The sequence below is a fragment of the Suricata suricatta genome, chromosome 6, assembly GCF_006229205.1.
Source record: "Suricata suricatta isolate VVHF042 chromosome 6, meerkat_22Aug2017_6uvM2_HiC, whole genome shotgun sequence".
Taxonomy (NCBI): Eukaryota; Metazoa; Chordata; class Mammalia; order Carnivora; family Herpestidae; genus Suricata; species Suricata suricatta.
Window position 1 is genome coordinate 45948791 of NC_043705.1, and position 21683 is coordinate 45970473.

General features: G+C 33.2%; 1 protein-coding gene across 1 annotated transcript in view; it reads right to left on the reverse strand.

The window, feature by feature from the left end:
• Window positions 1-21683, reverse strand: part of ADAMTS6 (ADAM metallopeptidase with thrombospondin type 1 motif 6) — a 265952-nt gene that overhangs the window by 227509 nt on the left and 16760 nt on the right. The window contains exons 4-6 of the mRNA XM_029942319.1: window positions 20310-20521; window positions 19755-19838; window positions 19109-19254 (exon numbers count right to left, since the gene is read on the reverse strand). Coding sequence (XP_029798179.1) covers window positions 19109-19254; window positions 19755-19838; window positions 20310-20521 — 442 coding nt within the window. The remainder of the gene's footprint in view (window positions 1-19108; window positions 19255-19754; window positions 19839-20309; window positions 20522-21683) is intronic.

Below are 21683 nucleotides of genomic sequence, written 5' to 3' on the forward strand. Positions count from 1 at the left end.
CTTAACCAACTGAGCCACCCAGGCACCTCATTTAATATTTATTTTTGAGAGAGAGCGAGCGTGAGTGGGGGAGGGGCAGAGAAAGAGGGAGACCCTGAATCCAAAGCAGGCTCCAGGCTCTGAGCTGTCAGCACAGAGCCCTATGCAGGGCTCAAACTCAGGAACCAGGATATCATGAACTGCGCTGAAGGTGGATACTAAACCCACTGAGCTACCGAGGTATCCCTAAGTTAATTTCTTGATATTAGCTTCCTAATTGAAACATTTTTGCTTTCTATAACAGGAAAAATAATTTAATTGCCATGTAGGGAAGCCTGAAATAAGAAAAGCTAAAGAAAGAACAGATTTAAAGGAAAGATTGGGAATTTCATTTTGCATACGTTAGGCTTGAGGTGCATGGAGATGTCAGTTAATGTGACAAAAAAAGAATTTAGGGGAGGAGTCAGGGCTGGAAATGTATATTTGGATTTCAATGATGCTTTAAACTATATAGACATTCTTAACTGTATAGATGGCTCTTACAATCATGACAATGAACAAGATCACTAAAAGTAAATGTAAGTTTGGAAGAGATTGTGAGAGAAGTAGGCAAAACTCTCAAATGTCATATTTTCTTATTCTGGAAAGATTTTTTCAGAGCTATTTCTGTTAACATTTCCTTAATACAGACTAATTATTAAGGTGCTGAGAATTCATGAAATGAGAAGGATATCATTTGAGGAGATGCGAGTCCTTGATAAATTTGGGGAGTAGGATAGGAAGGATATAGTCGATTTAGTAAATACCCTCCCAAAACAATCCAGCATGTAAATTTAATCAAAAAAGAGGAATAACTTCTAATAAATGTCTTTAAGTAAGTTTGCCCCTTCTTTATTCTTCAAGCCCCTTTCCTCTCTTTCTCCTTTACCCTTTTACCTCACTCATCAAGAACACCTGATCTTCCAACATCTGAGCTCAGATTTTTGTCTGGCATTCAGTTCTCTGGGATAAGTTAAAAAAGAAAGTAAAATGCTAATTCAAGAAGTTCTAAAAAGCCTTTTTGAACTGGAGAGAAAAGAGGCATTGAATTTTTTTCCACCCATTTTCCACTGCTTTGCATATATTAGCACTTCATCTCTCTCTCTCTCTCTCTCTCTCTCTCTCTCTCTCTCTCTCACACACACACACACACACACACACACACACTATTCTCCACAACACTGTAGCAACATTTTTCAAATCTGATCATTTCACTTTTCCACTTGAACTTTTGCAATGTCATACTTTATATAAAGAAAATAAGTTAATTTTCTTTTTTAAATCTAGTTTTGTTGATCTTTTTAAACACAAAGGAAGTAATGCTTTATGCATTATCCTGTAATTTTTTTTGCCTGTTTTACTTTATTTCTTGAAGAAGTTTCCCATGTCCATAACTTCTTTATTTTTTTAACATTTATTTATTTTTGAGAGACACAGAGAGACAGAGAACAAGTAGGAGAGGGGCAGAGAGACAGGGAAACACAGAATCCTAAGCAGGCTCCACGCCCTTAGTTGTCAGCATAGAGCCCAACACAGTGCTCGAACTCACAAACTGTGAGATCATGACCTGAACCAAAGTAGGATGCTTAACTGACTGAGACACCTAGGTGTCCCTCCATGTTCATAAATTCTTGGTTAGCATTGCATAATATGGACATACTTTACCTGAGTACAAAGAGGTTCCCATTGTTTTTACTAACTAAAAACAAACAAAAGAAATCTATTTAAATACTCAGAAATAGGGGAAATGGTTATTTCTATACAGTAGTGCTAAACTTATAAGCATACACATAAAATGGTCTGGGTCCTGCAGCTTCTCTAATATTATTGCATATCATTCTCCCCTTTGATCACTAGATTTCACTTCTTTTTCTCAAACCTGACAAACTCATTCTGCGACTTACCATGGAACTTAACACTTAGCAGCTAATAGTACAGTGACATTTTTTTACAATGACATATTTTCATCAATTCAAAAACATAAGTTGAATAAATGAATCAGTAAATTAATTTCTACCTGTCTAACCTCATTACACACAATTTCTCACCCACATTTTCCATCCTAAAAATACTGATATTTTAGTTCCCCAAATGAGGCTATTTTCTCACTCACATTTTCCATCTCACTGTCTCTTGAACAAGCACCCTTTCCTATAGAACTTTCAAGCCCCTAAATGAAGTTATGTTTGGATTCTCCTACACATAAAATTGGGTGCTGCTTCCATGATTCCACTATACTTTATCTTCTCAAAACCTGATTTGTGCCTAACATATAGTTAATAATAGTTCCAAATTATCATTATGACTCTCTCCCTACAGGTGCCTCGCACTGTACCCAGTATTCACATTATGTCATTAATACCACACCATCATACAAGTTTAGAGAGCTTTGGTATTCAGCCTCAGGTCATCAACTAACTGATGTAATGTCAGGGATAGGATTCAAGGTCTGTGTGACTCCAAAGCACACTTTGCACTACTTAACAATACTTATACAATAAGTACTTGAATTAATATACTCCTCAGAGACTATCTGATTTTTCATAAAGTAAAATGTTCATCTTTACGTTTCATATAAATGCAATAAAAGAAATGCAATCAAGTCAAATAAAAGTACATTACATATTTCTTCAAAGGAGACAGACATACCTACTAAACACATGAAAAAATGCTCAACAGAGCCTTCAAGAAAATCCAAATCAAAACCACAGTAAACTACTAGTTCATACCCACTAGAAATACTGTGACCAAAAAGACAGACAATAAAAAGTTTTGGCCAGGACGTGCAGAAATTTAAACACTTATATAGTGCTGGTGGGAATATATATAGAGCACCCACTTTGGAAAAGTCTGGCAGTTCCTCCAAAGGTTAATACGGAATTACCACATGACCCAGCAATTCCACCCTAGGTAGATACTCAAAAGAAAGTAAAACATATATCCACATAAAATCTTGTACACAAATGTTCATATCAATATTATTCATAACAGTCATAACGGAGAAAAAACTCAAATGTCCATTAAGGATGAAAGGATGAATAAAATGTGGTAAAATGTGGTATATCCATAAATAGAATATTATTCAGCCATAAAAAAGAATGAAGTACTGATACATGCCACAACACTGATGAACCTTGAAAACAGTCTGAGTCAAAGAAGCCAGTTACAATATGTTTATATGAAATGTCCCAAACAGGCCAACCTACACAGCAAGTAGGTTAGTGGCTTCCTAGGACTAGGGGAAGTGTAGATGAAACTAATAAGTACAGGTTTCATTTTAGGGTGATGGAAATATTTATTTTTTGAGAGAGAGTGCATGTGTGCGAAAAGGGCCCTAGGGGAGAGGGGGAGAGAGAGAGAGAGAGAGAGAAAATCTTAAGCAGGCTCCACACGCAGCACAGAGCCTGACATGGGGCTTGATCTCATGACCATGAGATCACGACCTTAGCTGAAATCAAAAGTCAGACACCTAACCAACTGAGCCACTAGGCACCCTGGGGGTGATGGAAGTATTTTAAGATAGACAGATGGCTGTATAACTCTGTAAATATACTGAAAAACAATTGAATTCCACAAGTTAAATGTGTGAATGTATGGTGTATGACTCACATATCTATAAGAATGTTACAAGAGGGGGGCGCCTGGGTGGCTCAGTCAGTAAAGCATCCAACTTCAGCTCAGGTCATGATCTCACGTTTCGTGGGTTCAAGCCCCGCGACAGGCTCTGTGCTGACAGCTAGCTCAGAGCCTGGAGCCTGCTTTAGATTCTGTGTCTCCCTCTCTTTCTGACCCTCCCCTGCTCACGCTGTGTCTCTCTCTCTCAAAAATAAATAAAACATTTTTTTTTAATTTTTAAAAAATGTTACAAGGGAAAAAAAGAAACTGATAGAACTGGATCTACCCTTGATTTTACTCATCTGTGACATGGAAGAAAGAGTGCATTACAATGAGCCACTAACTAAAGGTAAATAACAATTCAGGTTCCTAATACATAAATGTGCAAATTACCTTTCCAAATCTTCCATTGTTATTTATTAGTAACATTTTAAAAATACTAAAATAACATAAACTTGGGTCCAATAATAACTACTAACTTAGTGATAACAAACACTAATCACTACTTATACTGTATTATGCATTATAGTATTATATTACATTACAGTATAGTATAGTATTTATAGCACTATAAAGCTAAGCACTGCGTTAGGCAAATTGGAATAAACTGGAACTCTCCGTATACTGCTTTAGAGTGTGTAAACTGGTAAAATCATACTGTAGAGCATATAGCCAGTACTTAGTAGAGCTGACTACTCACTCCTTATGAGTCAACAATTCTACTACTATATATTTCCACTAGAGAACTCCTCATATATACTAAAGAGACAGATAAAAGATATTGATTGCAGTACTGTTTATAAAAAAAAGTTGGAAAAAATGTAAATGTTCATTGGTAAATTTGAATAAATATTCATACTATACAGTAGTTTAAATGAATTAAATAGACCTATGTATATCAAATAGATAAATCCTGAAAACAAAAATAAGGAAGTTTTGAAAATCAAATTAAAAAGGGATAATTGCAGTTTTGTAGACACTGCTATTAAAACACAAAATCAAATACAAAGTTAACATAAAATAAAAAATGCAAAATAACATATGTTATATGTTTTTTAATATTTTATGTAACCATAATCTTCGGATAAATAAGATGATGCAGCAAAAGCACAAAAACATGGATGTGAAAGATCCACACAAACTTCAGTAGTTTGAAGACAATTGTTACCTCAGGTGAAAAAATGAAGGAATAGGGGCACCTGGGTGGCTCAGTCCCTTGAGTGTCTGACTTCAGCTCAGGTCATGATCTCACAGTTCATGAGTTCAAGCCCCACGTGGGGCTCTGTGCTCACAAGCCCGGAGCCTGTACAGACTCTATGTCTCCCTCTCTGCCCCTCCCCCACTCATGCTCTATCTCTCTCTCAAAAATAAGTAAACATTAAAACAAATTTTCCCAAAAAATGAAGGAATAGAGGCAGAACACAGGAAAGCCTCCAACTTTATGAACAACACTTATTTTTTCAAAAAATTCAAAGTAAATATTACATTTGCCAAATCAATATATCTATTATTTAATGTAATTCCTCTCAGTTTAGAATTTTTAAAAAATTTTTTAAGTTTTTTTATTGAGAGAGAGAAAGAGAGAAGGAAAGAAGGACAGAGAGAATCCCAAACAGGCTAACAGGGTCCATTCTATCAGTGCAGAACCCAACACAGGGCTCAAATCCACAAACTGTGAGATCACGACTTGAGCCAAAATTAAGAGTCGGAAGCTCAGCCAACTGAGCTACCTAGGCCCCCTTCAGTTTTAAAATATTTTAAATTAGCTTATGGTAGTATACCAATGTTAATGTCCTGTTTTGAAAACTGTATTATTGTTATATAAGATGCTAACTAATATTAGAAGCCAGGTGAAGGTCATAAACTCTTTGTGCTTTTTTTGTAATTCTATAATTAGTCCAAAATAAAAAGATCAAAATGTTTAAAATAAAAGCAATAAAATATCAGAAACCAAAAACAAAGCATGTACTTATAGGATCACCTGGCTGGCTCATGGTAGAGTGTGCAACTCTAGATTCAGGGTTATGAGTTCAAGCTCCTTGTTGGTATAGAGATTACTTAAAAAAATAAAACTCTGAGGGCACCTGGGTGGCTCAGTCAGTTAAGCAACCAACTCTGGATTTCAGCTCAGGTCATAATCTCCAGTTCATGATATTGAGCCCTGCAGCCTGATAGCATGGAGCCTGCTTGAGATTCTCTTTCCTCTCTCTCTGTCCCTTCCCCACTCGTACACTCACTCTCTCTCTCAAAATAAATATATATTTTTAAAAATAAAAAATCTTTAAAACATGTATGTACTCATAGACAAGAAATAGTGTTGGTTATCTTTATTACTATTACTTCTAGAACCAATATTATTTAATAATTTTGAAGATTAAAAAGCCCAGTTAAAAAGATGAATTTGTCTTATCAGTTTGCTCCCTCATCAGCAAACTGTGACATTATTTCAATGTGTACAGAAAGTATCTGTTTGTTATCCACTGCCTCCATACATTAGAAAATAAGCTACAAGAAAGCAGGGAATCTTTCTAGTTCACACCAGATCCCAGCATCTAAGATAATGCCCTGCACATACTAGAAATCCAGTATTTTTTATAAGAAGGAAAGGTAATATATGATTAATACACATAAGGTATTATTTATTTTGTTGCTAAATATATATTTCAGTATGCCTTTATCCCTTATTTGAACATTAACTAAGTACACTTGGAGGTTTTAATTTTACTAACAGCTTTTCTTAAATAATTCATTTAGTCTCTTTCTATTAAAGGTAAAATAAAATAGGTCCTTTAATACTAAACTCAAAGATACACGTGTTATAAGGTTTAGTTGCTAAATATAGTTATCAAAGCCTTTTTTATACTGAGCAGAAAACATTCCACTTCACATTATACTCTTGTTAATTAGCGGCAAATCACCTGCTGCTTGACATTTGCCTTGTAATTATAGTCTTTGAGTCTCAAATTTTTACTTACATATTGGTTTATGTGAACTCTTTCAATTTCCAGATTCTACCTGATGTCTTCTAATTACAAAAAAACTTATATTTAAATAATAATAATGTTAAGAATTGAAGTTGTCCCCCAAAGCTACCTAGGGAATGTAAAGTTAAGAAAACCTCATTATTTCTGGATTCTAATTCAAAGATTTCTGAAAATAAGTGAAACCAATTCAGAAAACATTATAGAAGAGTCAAGATACAAGAAATCAAAAAACTTTTTATTAACAATATTTTAACTTGGGAGCACCTGGGTGACTCGGTCAGTTTAGCATACAACTTCTGCTCAGGACATGATCTCAAGGTTCATAGGTTCAGCCCTGCTGACAGTGTGAGGCCTGGAGCCTTTCAGATTCAGGGCCACTCACCCATTCCTGCTCTGTCTCTGTCTCTGTCTCTCTCTCAAAAAATAAACATTTAAAAAAAGCAATATTTTAATTTCAGTAGATTTGTAGAGAATTAATATAAGTGAAAAAATTTTATGAGTTTATTATTTCTTTCTTATTTTATTATTTATATTATTATTTTATGTTATATTATTATTTTATTTATATTTATTCATTTTATATTTAAATATTTATTATATTTTATATATTTACAATTGATTGTATATTGATATATATCAATGGTGTATATATGATTATATATTTTATATATTCTATAATAAATATTTTATGTTATATTTATATTTTATTATATTATTTATTATTATTTTGTGTTATATTATTTATTTATTATTTCTGTTCTTGTTTTAACAGGTTAAACCTAAAAGGGGACTCTCCAGTACATGCAATATTAAAGTTCATATGTTACTTCACCAGTAATTTACAAAACCATTTGTGGGAATATATCAAGCTATCACTTACTAACAGGGTAACAAAATAGAAAGTAGAAAACTTCAGTCTTATAGGCTGGAGAAGAGAACCAAGTGCTGCAGAGAGATGGAAGGGTTGCTTAAAATAAGGGATGAAATCCCCAGAAAATGCCCCCATATCTGGCTAGCTAGAACTATGAGTCTTTGTTGGTAGAAAGAAAGAGAGAGAGAAAGAAAAAAATCTCCTTACATGGAAAACCAGCTAACAAATTTAAAAGGAACGAGAAAACATCAACAATGAATGACAAACTAGAGGGTAAAAGTTTCATAAGAGATAGCGTATTTACAGAGCCTCAAAGTAACACTTCAAAACTTATTAATTTACTTTATTTTGGGGGGCATTATTTTCTTTTCTAGTTTATTGTCAAGTTGGTTTCCTAATAACACCCAGTGCTCATCCCAACATCCCAACAAGTATCCTCCTCCATGCCCATCACCCCTCTTCTCCTCTCCCCCACCCCTGTCAGCCCTTGGTTTGTTCTCAGTATTCAAGAGTCTCTCATGGTTTGCCTCCCTCCCTCTCCCCAACTATTTTTTTCCCTTTCACCTCCCCCATGGTCCTCTGTTAACTGAAAAAGGGACAAGTCCAGGTGTTTTCGGTTGGCTCAGTCAGAGCACGTGACTCTTGATTTCAGGGTCGTGAGTTCAAGCTCCACATTGGGCACATCGTTTACTTTAAAAAGCGGGGATGAGAAATGCAAAGAAACATAATAAGCATGTTTAAGGACATCACTTTAACCATGTGATCAAAATTAATACTTGGAAAAATTTATATCAGGTGCCTTCTGATATGGTATATGTAAAAAATTATTACTTCAGTGTTATTACTGAAAAATATGTATAAATCAAATTTAATTCTGAGGAAATATCAGAAAAATGCAAATTAAGGTATATTTTATGAAAAATTCATGTACTCTTTAAAATTATCAAGGCCAAGATAAAAAAGGATTGAGAACTATTTCAAATTAAAAGAGACTCTTGAAGAAGACAGAAATAAATACAATCTGCACTACTGGATTAGATACTGGTCTGAGGGGGTAAATAGCTACAAAAAGATATTAGGACAATTGATAAAATATGAATATGAAATGTAGATTATTAAATAATAGTTCTGTATCAATGTTAAATGTCTTCATTTTGACAATCATACTATGGTTACATGAGAGAATTGGTTTGTTCTTAGAATATAGAAACTGAAAATTTAGGGATAAAGGAAAGGGGTATCTCCAGATACTTTCATATGATTACCAGAAATTTTGAAATGTTTGCCTTGGAATTTTCACTTCCATTCAAGCTGGAGTTCAAATTTACCCTCCTGCCTGAAACCATTTTAAAAATGAAAATGAATAATATATATAAAATATCATTTTTCAATACACTAGACATCAGGAAATGAAAGACAATGATCCCTGAGAAACAGCAATCAAACAAAGTAAGCTCTAGCATTACTCCATTATGACCATGAAAATTTTCATGCCCTAGTAAAGAGTAGGGAAAGCCAGGAGAATGCAATGCACTCTTGGAGTTGAGGAGACAGAGCAGAAAATATGGGACACCATGCTAGCTAGAATATATAGGACCAAGTACATGAGAATAGACAGTTACACAAAGAGCAAATTCTGGAAATTTGCACAAGGAAACTCTTGAAAGTTTTTTAAATGTTTATTTATTTATTTTGAGAAAGAGAGAAAATGCATGTGCAAGCAGTGGAGGGGCAGAGGGAGAGGGAGAGAGAGAATCCCAGGCAGGCTCAGTGCTGTCATCACAGAGCCTAACATGGGGCTCAGTCTCACAAAATGTGAGATTGGGGCCTGAGCCAAAATCAAGAGTTGGATGTTTAACCTACTGAGCCACCCAGGCACCCTAGGAATTCTTGACAATTCTAATTAGCACATGGGTATGAGGAAAGAACTCAAGTCGAAGGAAAGAATTATCCAACAGGATTAGAGAAGACATAGCCCATCACTCATATAGCATGGAATAAAGGGACTATTCCCACCTAGCCCACCTAGGAAACCCCAGGATTCATAGGAATTTGTATAGGCAGGGTTCAAAAGAGACTTACTCAGGATAGGGATCAATTAGTCCTACACTGAACAAATCTTAAAAGCAAGACACACACAAAAAAAATCAAGTTCCAAGGAACCTAACTGCATTACAGAAATCAGAGTATTTCTAGGAAAACAAAAATATCCAATACTCAAAATGGTAAAATAACACTAGGTGATATCCAGTCAAAGATATGCAAAGAAGTAGGAAAACAGCACATAATAAAGAGATATATTAGTCAATTGAAAGTGATCCAAACTCACATAGATACTAAAATTAGCAGACAATATCTTTAAAATAGCTTTTATACTTTCCGAAGCTTTCCATGTTCCCAAGTTTTTATATGTCCAAAGAGCAGTGGAAGATAAAAATATTAAACGACTAGAAATGAAAAAAAGTGTACTGAGTGAGATGAAAATATAAATTAGATAGGACCACTGACAGATTACACACTGAGGGGGAAAAATTAAATCAACTTGAAGACATAGTAATAAAAAGTATCCCAAATGAAAAACACAGAGAAGAGAGAATTTAAAATAATAGAATCAGTGAGCTGTGAAATAACTTGAAATAGCCAAATATAAGTGCAGTTGGAGTTACCAAGAAAGGAAGGGAGCAAAATCAAAAAACATATTTGAGCAAATAATGACTAAAAGTTTCAAAACTGATAAAATCAGATATAAGTAGCTCAACAACCCCTAAACCTGAGGAAAACTATTTCTTTTTTTTTTAAATAGTTTATTGTCAAATTGGAGGAAAACTATTTCAAAACACATCATAATCAAACTATTAAATCAGCAAGAATGTAAGATTTGAAAACCATGAACACTCAAATTAATATCATTAAAAAATTTAAGGATATTCCACTCAACAACAGTGAATATACATTTCTTTTCAACTGAAGTACACTTGAAACATATATCAAAAAAGACTGTATCTTGGGACATAAAACAATTCTCAATAAATTGAAAACCATTTGAGTAATACACAGCATATTTTCTGACTGCAATAGGATTAAATTAGAAATAAAAGAATGATCTTGGGGGAAAGCAAATATTTGGAACTAACTAACACAATTTTAAGTGCAAGGGTAAAAAAAAGTAATTCAGGGGGATTAAAAAGTATTGTGAGCTGAAGAGAACTAAAAATAATACATAAGCAAATTTGTGGGATGTGATAAAAATGTATTTGAAAGGGAATTTAATAACACTGAACATATCAGAAAAAGCAGAAAGGCCATGAATCAATAACCATAGCTTCTACCTTAAGAAAGTACAAAAAGAAGAGCAAAATTAAACTCAAGGTATAGGAATGGAGACAATAAAAATCATGGGAGAAATAAAAGAAATAGGAAATAGAAAAACAATAGAGAAAAACATTAAAACCAAACATGAAAAGGTCATTTAAACTCTAGCTAGAATGACTAGGAAAAAGAGAACAAAAATTACTGATATCAAGAACAATGATAATGTCACTATATATTCTGCAGATATTAAAAGGATAACATGATATTGTGAATAACTATGTTAATACCTTCTACAACTTTTTTTTTTTTAGAGAGAGTAAGTGACAGAGAGAGGGAGAGAGAGCATGAACCACGGAGGAGCAGAGGGAGAAGGAGAGAGAATCATAAGCAGGCTCCATGCCCAGTATGGAGCCTCATGCAGGGCTCAATCTCATGACCATGAGATCGTGACCTAAGCTAAAATCAAGGGTTGGACGCTTAACCAACTGAGCCACCCAGGAACCCCTGAAATACATTACTTGAAAGACCCAAACTATCAAAGCACACTAAATAAAATGGCTTATAGCCTTTTATGCCTTAAATGATTTAAACTGGTAATTAAAAGTTATCCAAAAAGGGGGCCTCAGTGGCTCAGGAATTTAAGAATCTGACTTTTGGTTTTGGCTCAGGTCATGATCTTGTGGTTCACGAATTCAAGTCCCATATCTGGCTCTGCACTGTCAGAACAGAACCTGCTTGGGATTTCTCTCTCCCTCTCTCCTTGACTCTCTCTCTCTCTCTTCCTCTAACTTTCTCAAAATAAATAAATAAACATTAAAAAATTATCCAACAAAGAAAACTCCAGGTCCAGATGCCTTCACTTTGTTTACTATGTAAAGCATTTGCAGAAGAAATAATACTAATTCTATATGAACTTTTCCAGAATATTGAAAAGGAAGAAATATTTTCTAACTCATTCTGGAGGTCAACATTACCCTATTCCCAAAAACCAGACAGAGACATTATAAGAACATTCCAGAACAATATCTCACATAAGAAACAGATGCAAAAACATAAAATTCTGGCAAATCATATCTAATGATATATTAAAAGGATAATACATCATGACCAAACTGAGTTCATCCCAGGAATGCAAGAATGGTATAACATTCTAAACCAAGCAATACAATGCACTGTATTAATAAACTAAAAAAGGAAACACAATGTGATTATCTCAATAAATGCAGAAAAAGCATTTGACAATTCAACATCCAACTCTTATAAAAACTCTCAGCAAACTAGGAATAGAGTTAAAACTTTGTCAGCCTGATCAAGGGCATCTTTGAAAAATGTAGAGTTAGTATCACACTTAAAGGTTAAAGTTGGAATTCTTTTTCACAAAGATCAGGAACAGGATAAGAATGTCTGTTATCACCACCTTTATTCTACATTGTTCTAGCCAGTGAAATAAGGCAAGGAAAAGAAATAAATTTTGTTATGATTAAAAGGAAGAAGTTAAACTATCTTTAATCTCAAAAACATGATTATCTTTGTAAAAAATCCATTACAATATTTTTTAAAGCTACTAAATTCTGAACTTGGCATAACTGCAGGATAATTTTACATATGAGTGATGAATGATATAAAATGGAGTTTTTAAAATATCATTTACAATAACAAAAAGTGAAGAAAAGTGTGAAAATCACAAAACACTACTGAGAAAAATTTAAAAAACACCCAAATAAATAAAAAGAGACACCTTTTGTGTAGGTAGAAGTAATCTGCATTATAAAGACATCAATTCACTAGGTCTAGCACAAACTAAATGGAAGCAGATTACACAAAATCATGAATAGCAGTAGACAAAGATCACTGAGGACCACCAAATAAGTCTGCCTATTACAGGCACCAACATTATTGAAGCATCTCCACATTGGTTTTTGTTGTTGTTGTTGAATGCCCTTATAATTCCTATAAAGGATTCTAAAGCTGGATTACCTGGTATAAATCTTAGGTCTTTAAATTAATGTGTGATCTTGCCAGACATTTCACTTCCCTGTGCCCCAGTTTTCTCATCTATAAAATGGAGATAAAAGAACTTCTCTCATGCAGTTATTGTGGTATTTAAAAGATTAAGCTTTTACAAGACACTTAAGTTGTTGGCACATAATTCAGGGCACCAGGGTGGCTCAGTCAGTTAAGCATTTAACTCCTGATCTTGGCTCAGGTCATGATCTCACAGTTTGTGAGTTTGAGCCCTGAGTAAGCCTCTGTGCTGACAGTAGAGTCTGCTTGGGATTCTCTCTCTCTCTACCTGTCCTCTGCTTATGCTCTCTCTCTCAAAATAAATAAACAAACATTAAAAAAAAGAATTTGGTACACAATAAACAATTGGATAAATACATCCATAATCCCAATATAAATCGTATACTTACTATTCCTTAAAGTTAAGTGTTTATTATCATATACCCCTCTTTAATTTAACTGATTATTCCTATTACAAATCAACCTGAGTTTTAGTCAAGGTATGTACAAAGATAGTTCATTAAATTGCATGTATTTAGTCAATCTTAGGCAGTGAGAGAAAAGTATCTTCTTATCCATTTTTTATTAAAGTTTAAGAAGCAAACAAAGGTAATGCCTGGGATAAACATCATCTTTACTCTTAAAAGTGTCCCAGATTGTACAGGAATTTAAAATTGCACAAGTCTGTCATAATTCTTGATTGAAATGGAAACTGAATCTAGATAAATACACTTTGAGTAAGAAATCAACAAACCAGTGATGAAGTGTACAAACTGAAAAAGGAAGACGTGTGTAGGCGGTATGGATAACTAAAAATGAAAGAACCAGAGTGATTAGAGAATAATAAACGTTTCAGAATGTTCAAATAACAAAATCAACTCATCCACAAACTGAATTCAAGATTCCTCTGCTGCCTGTAAACTCAAAAATTCTTTTTTTAATGTTTATTTTATTTTGAGAGAGAGAAAAAGAGCGAGATGGAAAGCAAGAGGGAGAGGGAGAGGGGAAGGGAGAGGGAGAGGGAGAGAGTATGTGTCCCAAACAGGCTGTATGCTTTCAGTGCAGAACCCAATGTGGGGCTTGAACCCATGAACCATGAGATCATGACCTGAGCCAAAATCAAGAATGAGAGGCTTAACCAAGTAAGCAACCTAGGGGGCCCTAAACTCTCAAATTCTTAAAAACATGGTGATAGTTCATGAAAAATTCATCAAGCATTTCCTTGAGGATTAAAAAAAATCCTAAAATTAATTTTCTTTTCCTCTGTTTTAATAATCATAAAGCCAATATGTAATTCTGGTAGATATATTCTACAGAAAATAAGAAAACTTGTTTAAATCCACACACTGTAGATCAAGTTTTAGCAAGAAACTATTTTTTATACCTACTTTCAATTTCCCACCTAAGAACATTAGTTGACTTGGAAATTCTAATCCCTTTAATATCCAGCAGCAGCTAAACAAATAGTTGTGATCCCTTAAGAGGATAATATATTCATTTTAATTAAAGAGTGTATTATGTGTCTTGGTGTGCAAGTTTTGCAACTGTATTACGAGATGTATTTATATGTCCTATGCACTTCAACAATGAAGAACTGAAAAGGAAGTATAATTATTAAAGAATAGCCTATTAACAGAGGCATTTAAAAGATCTGCATCTTGAATTTTCAAGAATTTAGTCAAACAAGAGGAATGAAGTCCTGGTATGGGCCACAATGTAGATGAACGGTGAAAACACTATGCAAAGTAAAAGTCAGTCACTTAAAAGACTACATAATGTATAATTCCATTCATACAAAAAGTCTTGAAGAGGCAAAGCTATAGAGACTAAAGTAGATTAGTAGTTGCCTCAGTCTGGGCTGGGATGGAGAGAATAAGGGAATGGGGGATCACTTCTTACAGGAATGATGGAAATACACTAAAATTAATTGTGGTGACGGTTGTACAATCCTGCATATATACTAAAAGCCACTGCCATGTACATTTAAGTGGGCAAACTTGTGGTCCATGTATGAATTATACATTTACCAAATTGTTTTATACTAATACTTTAAAGATGGAAAATGTGATTCTAATATTTGATAGAAAAATATCCAGGAAATTTATTCATTAGTATGTTCATGTTAATTGCTCAACATATGCAAGTACTACACTCTATGTAGTACCTACTGATTTTTAGACTATAAATAGATTTCTTGAATGCCTTTGCCATCAAATAAATTTAGAAATTTCCTCGACTTTAAATTTGGTGGAAATTTCTTAGCTTCATTTAAAAATATAAATATTTTTAAAATAATGTGTCAAATTGCAGATATGTATTCCTTAGTAGCCATTAATTTATAGTTTCTCAATACAAAGTTTAATAAGAATAACTTGAAATTTTTTAACATGTGTAACTTTTTAACTATATACATACAGTCCTATTTTATCTTCTTAAATTCTATTTGTAGAGTTTCAGGTAAAAACTACTAATAATTTCTTGACCAACTTATATAAGTTTCATATTCAACACTGATATGGATACTATGGGTACTATGCTACCAACACGGATATGGGACCCAGCTCCAAGAGAAATCCTCTCTATTGTGACATACCTCATGAAAGAAAAAGATATCAGGGGTCCCTAGTAGCCTTTACTGCTGCTACAGACAAATGTAGCCTTGGCCACTGAGTACATCTGTAATCTTCACTCAGGTTAACCTCAGCTGACAAAGGTGTATAGAGACTACACTGCTGGAACTTCTCCAGAACTAGAAACACCATAATCCACTCGACCAGCACCCTTATGCCCACCCACAGATGAAGATCTTTTTCTATTAAAATCATTCTACAAAATCTAGAAGGGATGACTGCTCCATCCAATGCACAGACATCAACACAAAGCTACAGAGAAAAAGAAAATCAAGGAAACATGACACCACCAAATGAATAAAACGATTTTCTAGTAAGTGACAATTAAGGGATGGAAATCTACAAATTGACAGAAAAATAATTCAAAATAATTATTCTTAAAAAGTTCAGTAACCTACAAAAGAATATATATCCACAACTCAATGATATCAGGAAAAGAATATGTAATAAAATAATAGGTTCAAAAGAAAGGTCAAAATTATAGAAAAGAGCCAAATAGAAATTTTGAAGCTGAAGAATGAAATGAATGAAATTTTTAAATGCATCAGAGAGCAACAATAACAGATGTGACCAAGCAGAAGAAAGAAACTGTGAACTTACAAACAAATCATTTAATATTATCCACTAAAAGGAGAAAAGCCAAAAAACACTGATGAAAGCCTATCTAAATGATGGGACATCATCATAAAAATAATATTAGCATTATGGGAGTACATGATGAAAAGACAGAAAAAGAGGTGAAAAACTTATTTAAGGAAATAACAACTGAGAATTTTCCATATCTGGGGAGATATATGAATGTCCAGGTATATAAAGTCATCATATTGTATACCTTAAACATATACAATTTTGTCAATTATACTTCAATTTAAAAAAAATAACAGATAAAACTACCTAGTATATAACAAATATTCATTATATATATATGAACGTGTATAAAAATAAACAAGTACATATAAAATAAAAATATATGTGTATATATAAATAGCTTTTAATATACTCTTCAGTGTCAATGCAGTATTTCTGATAACAGATAAAACAACAAAATTTAAAATTTTTTTTATTTTGCTCATTTATTTCTGTCTAGTCATGGTGGTCTTATACCTCTGAAGCATACAGTTTGCTTTAAATTTATATCAAATAAAAAAAAGAAAATATTACTTGCTAAGAGTAGATAGTATTTTGAGTTTTTATATTTTTTTTCAAAAGTAACTGTTATTACCTAAGTAACTATAGTTCCAAATGGTTTTCTACTTAAAACATTTAAATCCCCAAGATAAAATTTGTCCTAGGGAAGATAAACATATCTGTCAATCTTTCTCTGGAATTCTCAATAAGCACATTATACATTTTCTCTAGTGAGCTGACATTTCAAGCAAACATAAATCATGATCTTACCTATAAATAGTGAAGTCACAACCCTGAACATGTTAATAAGTTACATGAAGCAATGAAAAATATTAATATAAACCATCCATAAAATTCTTATAATAATTTTCACTAAGACTAAAAGTATGATTTAGAGATACGTTCAATTTCACAAATCAAAAATATATAAGGAAGAATCAAGTATGGTAAAAATATAATAAAAAACTCTGAATATTACAGATGATATTCATCATATTTACATGTCACCACATGGCCTTAATAATTCAAAGATAATTAGACTTTCAAATAAGTAGACTTTTAAATAAACTAAAAGTTACTTTGGGACTTTGTAATAATCCAAAAAGGCATTCTATGCTGTCCCAAAGAGACGCTTTTCTAACCACTACGTAACCAATCTAAATGGTATGAGATATGAATTCTTCAAAGTACTGTCCTATTAAATTCTGAGATCATTTCTGGGGCTAGTGTGACCATCAGGAGACAAGTTTAAAACGAAAATTTGGTGTTCAAACCTTAGGCATCAAAAGGCACTCAAAATAGCTTATAGCAAAAAGGAAGAGCTCTGTAGAGGATCAGAAAAATATGTGGACCAATTCAGAGGAACAAGCCAGACAGCTGAATGTTGTAGCCAGTGCAAAGAAAGGATGGCTACCTGCCCAGACATATTTCACTACTTAAATACTTATAAGTGTGTACTCTTGGTAGAACTACTATCATCTGATACAAAAGTTAAAAATTAAATGCACATACAATAACAAAAGTGTAAAGCACCAGGAGCCCACTGGGCACTGCTTTTTAGAGAGAGGTAGGGCTTTATAAATATAAACACAGAAGCCAATGTAAATATCTGTCATCATTTTGTTAACCATATATAACAGACATTTTCCTGTAGTAATCTCATTGACACTAATCATATCCATGTATATTTTTACACAAAGGTTTCTATATTTGCACAATTCTTAGTATACTTTTAACTCCTCAAATATATTTGGGAATCATTCCAGACCACAAGACACTGAGGAATTGTAGAATTTATCAGACTGACATGTCAACACATATGAATATAGAACCCATACAATGTTGTTTTTATTCAGCAAGCATGTCATAAACAAATTTTCTGGCTTACCATGCCACGTAGATGAAGTCAATTAAAGTAATTATAATTGTTAGAAAAAATAAACTCTTGGAACTTTAACTCTATAACTTAGTTAACAGGGATACTTTATAAAAAGTTAAATTCACATTATCTTCTGAGATCTCAAGATTCTGATGCCATATAACTTTAAACTCTCTCCATAGAATTTAATGTAGAGCCAATGGGCACACCACAAATTAAATACATGTTAAATACCATCTTGCAAATTAAAAAGAAATGATCAAATAACAAGGCAAATAACATTTCACCAAGACAGAATAATGCCTCCATTTGCTTATTGTTTTTTTTTAATATTTAAGAATGCTTCCAACCAGTCATAATTAGGGTATAAAAAAGACTAAGACAGCTATAATGAAAGTATAGTATAATCACAGTATAATCAAAGAAGATAGCATCACCAGGGTTTAAGCCCTGAACTTCATCTAGAAGATCAGTAGATGAGTGATCTTTAGTGATTTAAGTGTTTTGAACTATGGGAAAAATAATAATGATATTTACTTCACAGAGTTCTTGTTGGAGAGTAAGGAATAAAAGGATCTGAACACGGTTTTCTAAAATTGGAAAGAAATATATAATTCATTGGGTTATCATCAAATAATAATTTTGCCTGAGAAGCAAGCTATTCAACATATAATGTAATAAATCTGCCTCTTTATACCATAATTAAAGTATTTTTAATTCAATAAACATTTATCTAAGTAAACTGTAACTATTGATGTCCTTGTTTTTAATACTTTAGAGGTAAGAATAATTAATATATTTTATACTCAAGACTGATGACTCACTTTTGCTTTTAAAATATAATCTTCTCATACTTTTTAATCTTTGTTTTATTAAGTATTTCAATTAATAAAACATGCGCTTCCAATTAAACTTTATGAATAGATGTCAGTAGAAGGAAAGATGTTTATTAAATTCCTAAGTCAACTCTAAATCTGTTCTTTGTTTTCTATTTGATTCATTTGATGCAAACACAGTAATAGTGTGATATATTTTCTCAGTGGTGAATAACAAACTACCATTTTGCTTTCAACATAATTATTATCTGAACGAGGCTTTAGATAGAACCACATATAGTTAAAACATTAAACACAACAATCAAAGGTAAAATATTTGCAACAAACCATACCTAGTAATAAGAACAGCATTATCGTGGTGGGCAATCCCATTTTCTGGAATGGTGTTTCCATCACTTTGGTGAGAGAGAATGGATTTCTGCCATTTACAGAAGCTATCGAGGGACTTGTCTGCATGGTGGTTTATCTCCAAGTTTGGCTGCAATACAACATGCATACCAGAAATGTTCCAAACAAATTACTAAGGTCAGTTGTTAAAACTTTTGAAGACTAAAGTGGGACTATAATTAGAAGCAGTGGTTTCTAGGAAAACTCTCATGCCAACTTTTATCTCTGCAATATCTAACCTAGAGTTTAGTGTACTACTGAATATTCTTTCTAGTTCCAGCTTTAATAATAATGTGAATATATGTGATTATTAGCAACCAAAACCACTATTATTAGATCTGCCATGCCAATGCTCATCTACTACTGAAGCATATAGCTCATATACATATATATAGCTTTAACGTGGCATGAGGTATATTCTTATAAACTATTTAAAATTTGCTTGAAATATTAAATGCTTAGTAGTGAAAATTATATTCAACTAGAACTTCGTAAGGGGAGAAATAATAAATAATTTTATTTTATAATACATAAATGTATGTATGGCTTGTCTATTAAGAGTTTTAGATTTCTAAACTAACTCATTCTTACCTGATCTTCTGTAAGAACAATTAACCGGGCCACTATAATATTCACAACGTTTCCTAGGCTGGAATCACGGTAAAGTTTGGCAACCTGACCTCCAGAAAATAAGAAAAGACACAAAGTCAGACAAAAATCATAGGGTGCTTGTTTAATTTTTTTTTAAATGGTAAACTAATTGTTCATAAATTTAACCATTTTGTATATAAAAAGACATTATTTGATCTCATATCACTTAGAACACTACCCTCAAGATGCCTCCATAAAAGATTTGTTATGCAAATCTATCTCACGAAACATTTTCTCCTAAAACTGAACTACAGTTTCAAGTCAAATAAAACCTCTTAAAATTTAATATGACCCATTCAAACAGTCATATTATCTGAAAATGAACAAGAAGGTCACCCTTACATTTATTTCCTATGGAACCGAAACATTAGTATATCATTTTTTTCTTATTTTAGACAAGTAAATTCTTAAAATCATTAATTCACATTAAAAATCCATGACCTTAGTCAAAACCACAAATCAAGTTAAAATATTACATAGAGGCATCAAACTTACAATATTCATCACACTCAAAATGTAATGTTCAATGTCTTTGCGGCCATGGTAGCCCACCATCATTTTGTCTGCCACTACCAATGTCTCCACAAACCGCTCAATGCTTACTGATCTCTTCTGTCTATGGCGGATATGCGTGCCATTAATTGGTAGTGAAGAAGGAAAAATAAATGTGTCATTCAGCCACCAAGGTTTGGCACTTCTTATGAGGTCTACAATAAAAAACATTAACAAGTTGAGATAAGTTCATTAATTAAACATACTTATATTTAGATATTTCATATAGACACACTTCTCATAAACTCCCTAAAGTAGTAAGATTTTTCAGTGAGGAAAAGGGATGAGGAAATGCAGTAGTGAGAAAATTAAACTCTTTACAATTTTCAAAACAATCATTTTATCTGAAAAAATAAACATTAATAACATATAGCTGCTCATAAAAATAAAACAAAATAAGCCCAATGAATCATTTCATATTATTCCAGTCAGTGATTATGTCATAATACTTTTAAATATAGAATACGTATTTTATAAAGTTTAAAAAAAAACTAGAGCATTAACTTTCTAAACACTCTAATATAATTTTTATACTTTAAAAATATTAAAATGTTTTTTATTTATTTTTGAGAGACAGAGAGAAACAGCGTGAGCAGGGGAGGCTCAGAGAAAGAGGGAGACACAGAATACAAAGACAGGCTCCAGGTTCTGAGCTAGCTGTCAGCACAGAGCCTGATGTGAGGCTCGAACCCATGAACCGCGAGATCATGACTTGAGCAAAAGACGGACACTCAACCAACTGAGCCACCCAGGCACCCCTGAAAAAGATTTTTTCTTAGGTTTTTTTTTTTTTTTTTTTGAGAGAGACAGACAGAGGACAAGTGTGGGAGGGACAGAGAGAGAGACACACACAGATCTGAAACAGCTCTGAGTTGTCAGCACAGAGCCTGACATGGAGCTCAACTAAGGAACTGTGAGATCACGACCTAAGCCAAAGTCATAAGCTCAAATGACTGAGTTACCCAGCTGCCCATCTAAAATAGTTCTGATGAAGAACATTAACACTGAAAAAAATCTATTCCTTTTTTTTAAAGTAATCTCTACACCCAACATGAGGCTTGAACTCACCACCCCAAGATCAAAACTTACACGCTCTACCAACAGAGCCAGTCAGGGTCACCATAAAATCCTATTCCTAAGACACTTCTCAGTATTTAAAATAAGATGCTTTGGGGTGCCTGGGTGGTTCAGTCGATTAAAGCATCTGACTTCAGCTCAGGTCATGATCTCACAGTTCATAGGATCAAGCCCCAATTCGGGCTCTGTGCTGACAGCTAGCTCAGAACCGGGAGCCTGTCTTTGGATTCTGTGTCTCCC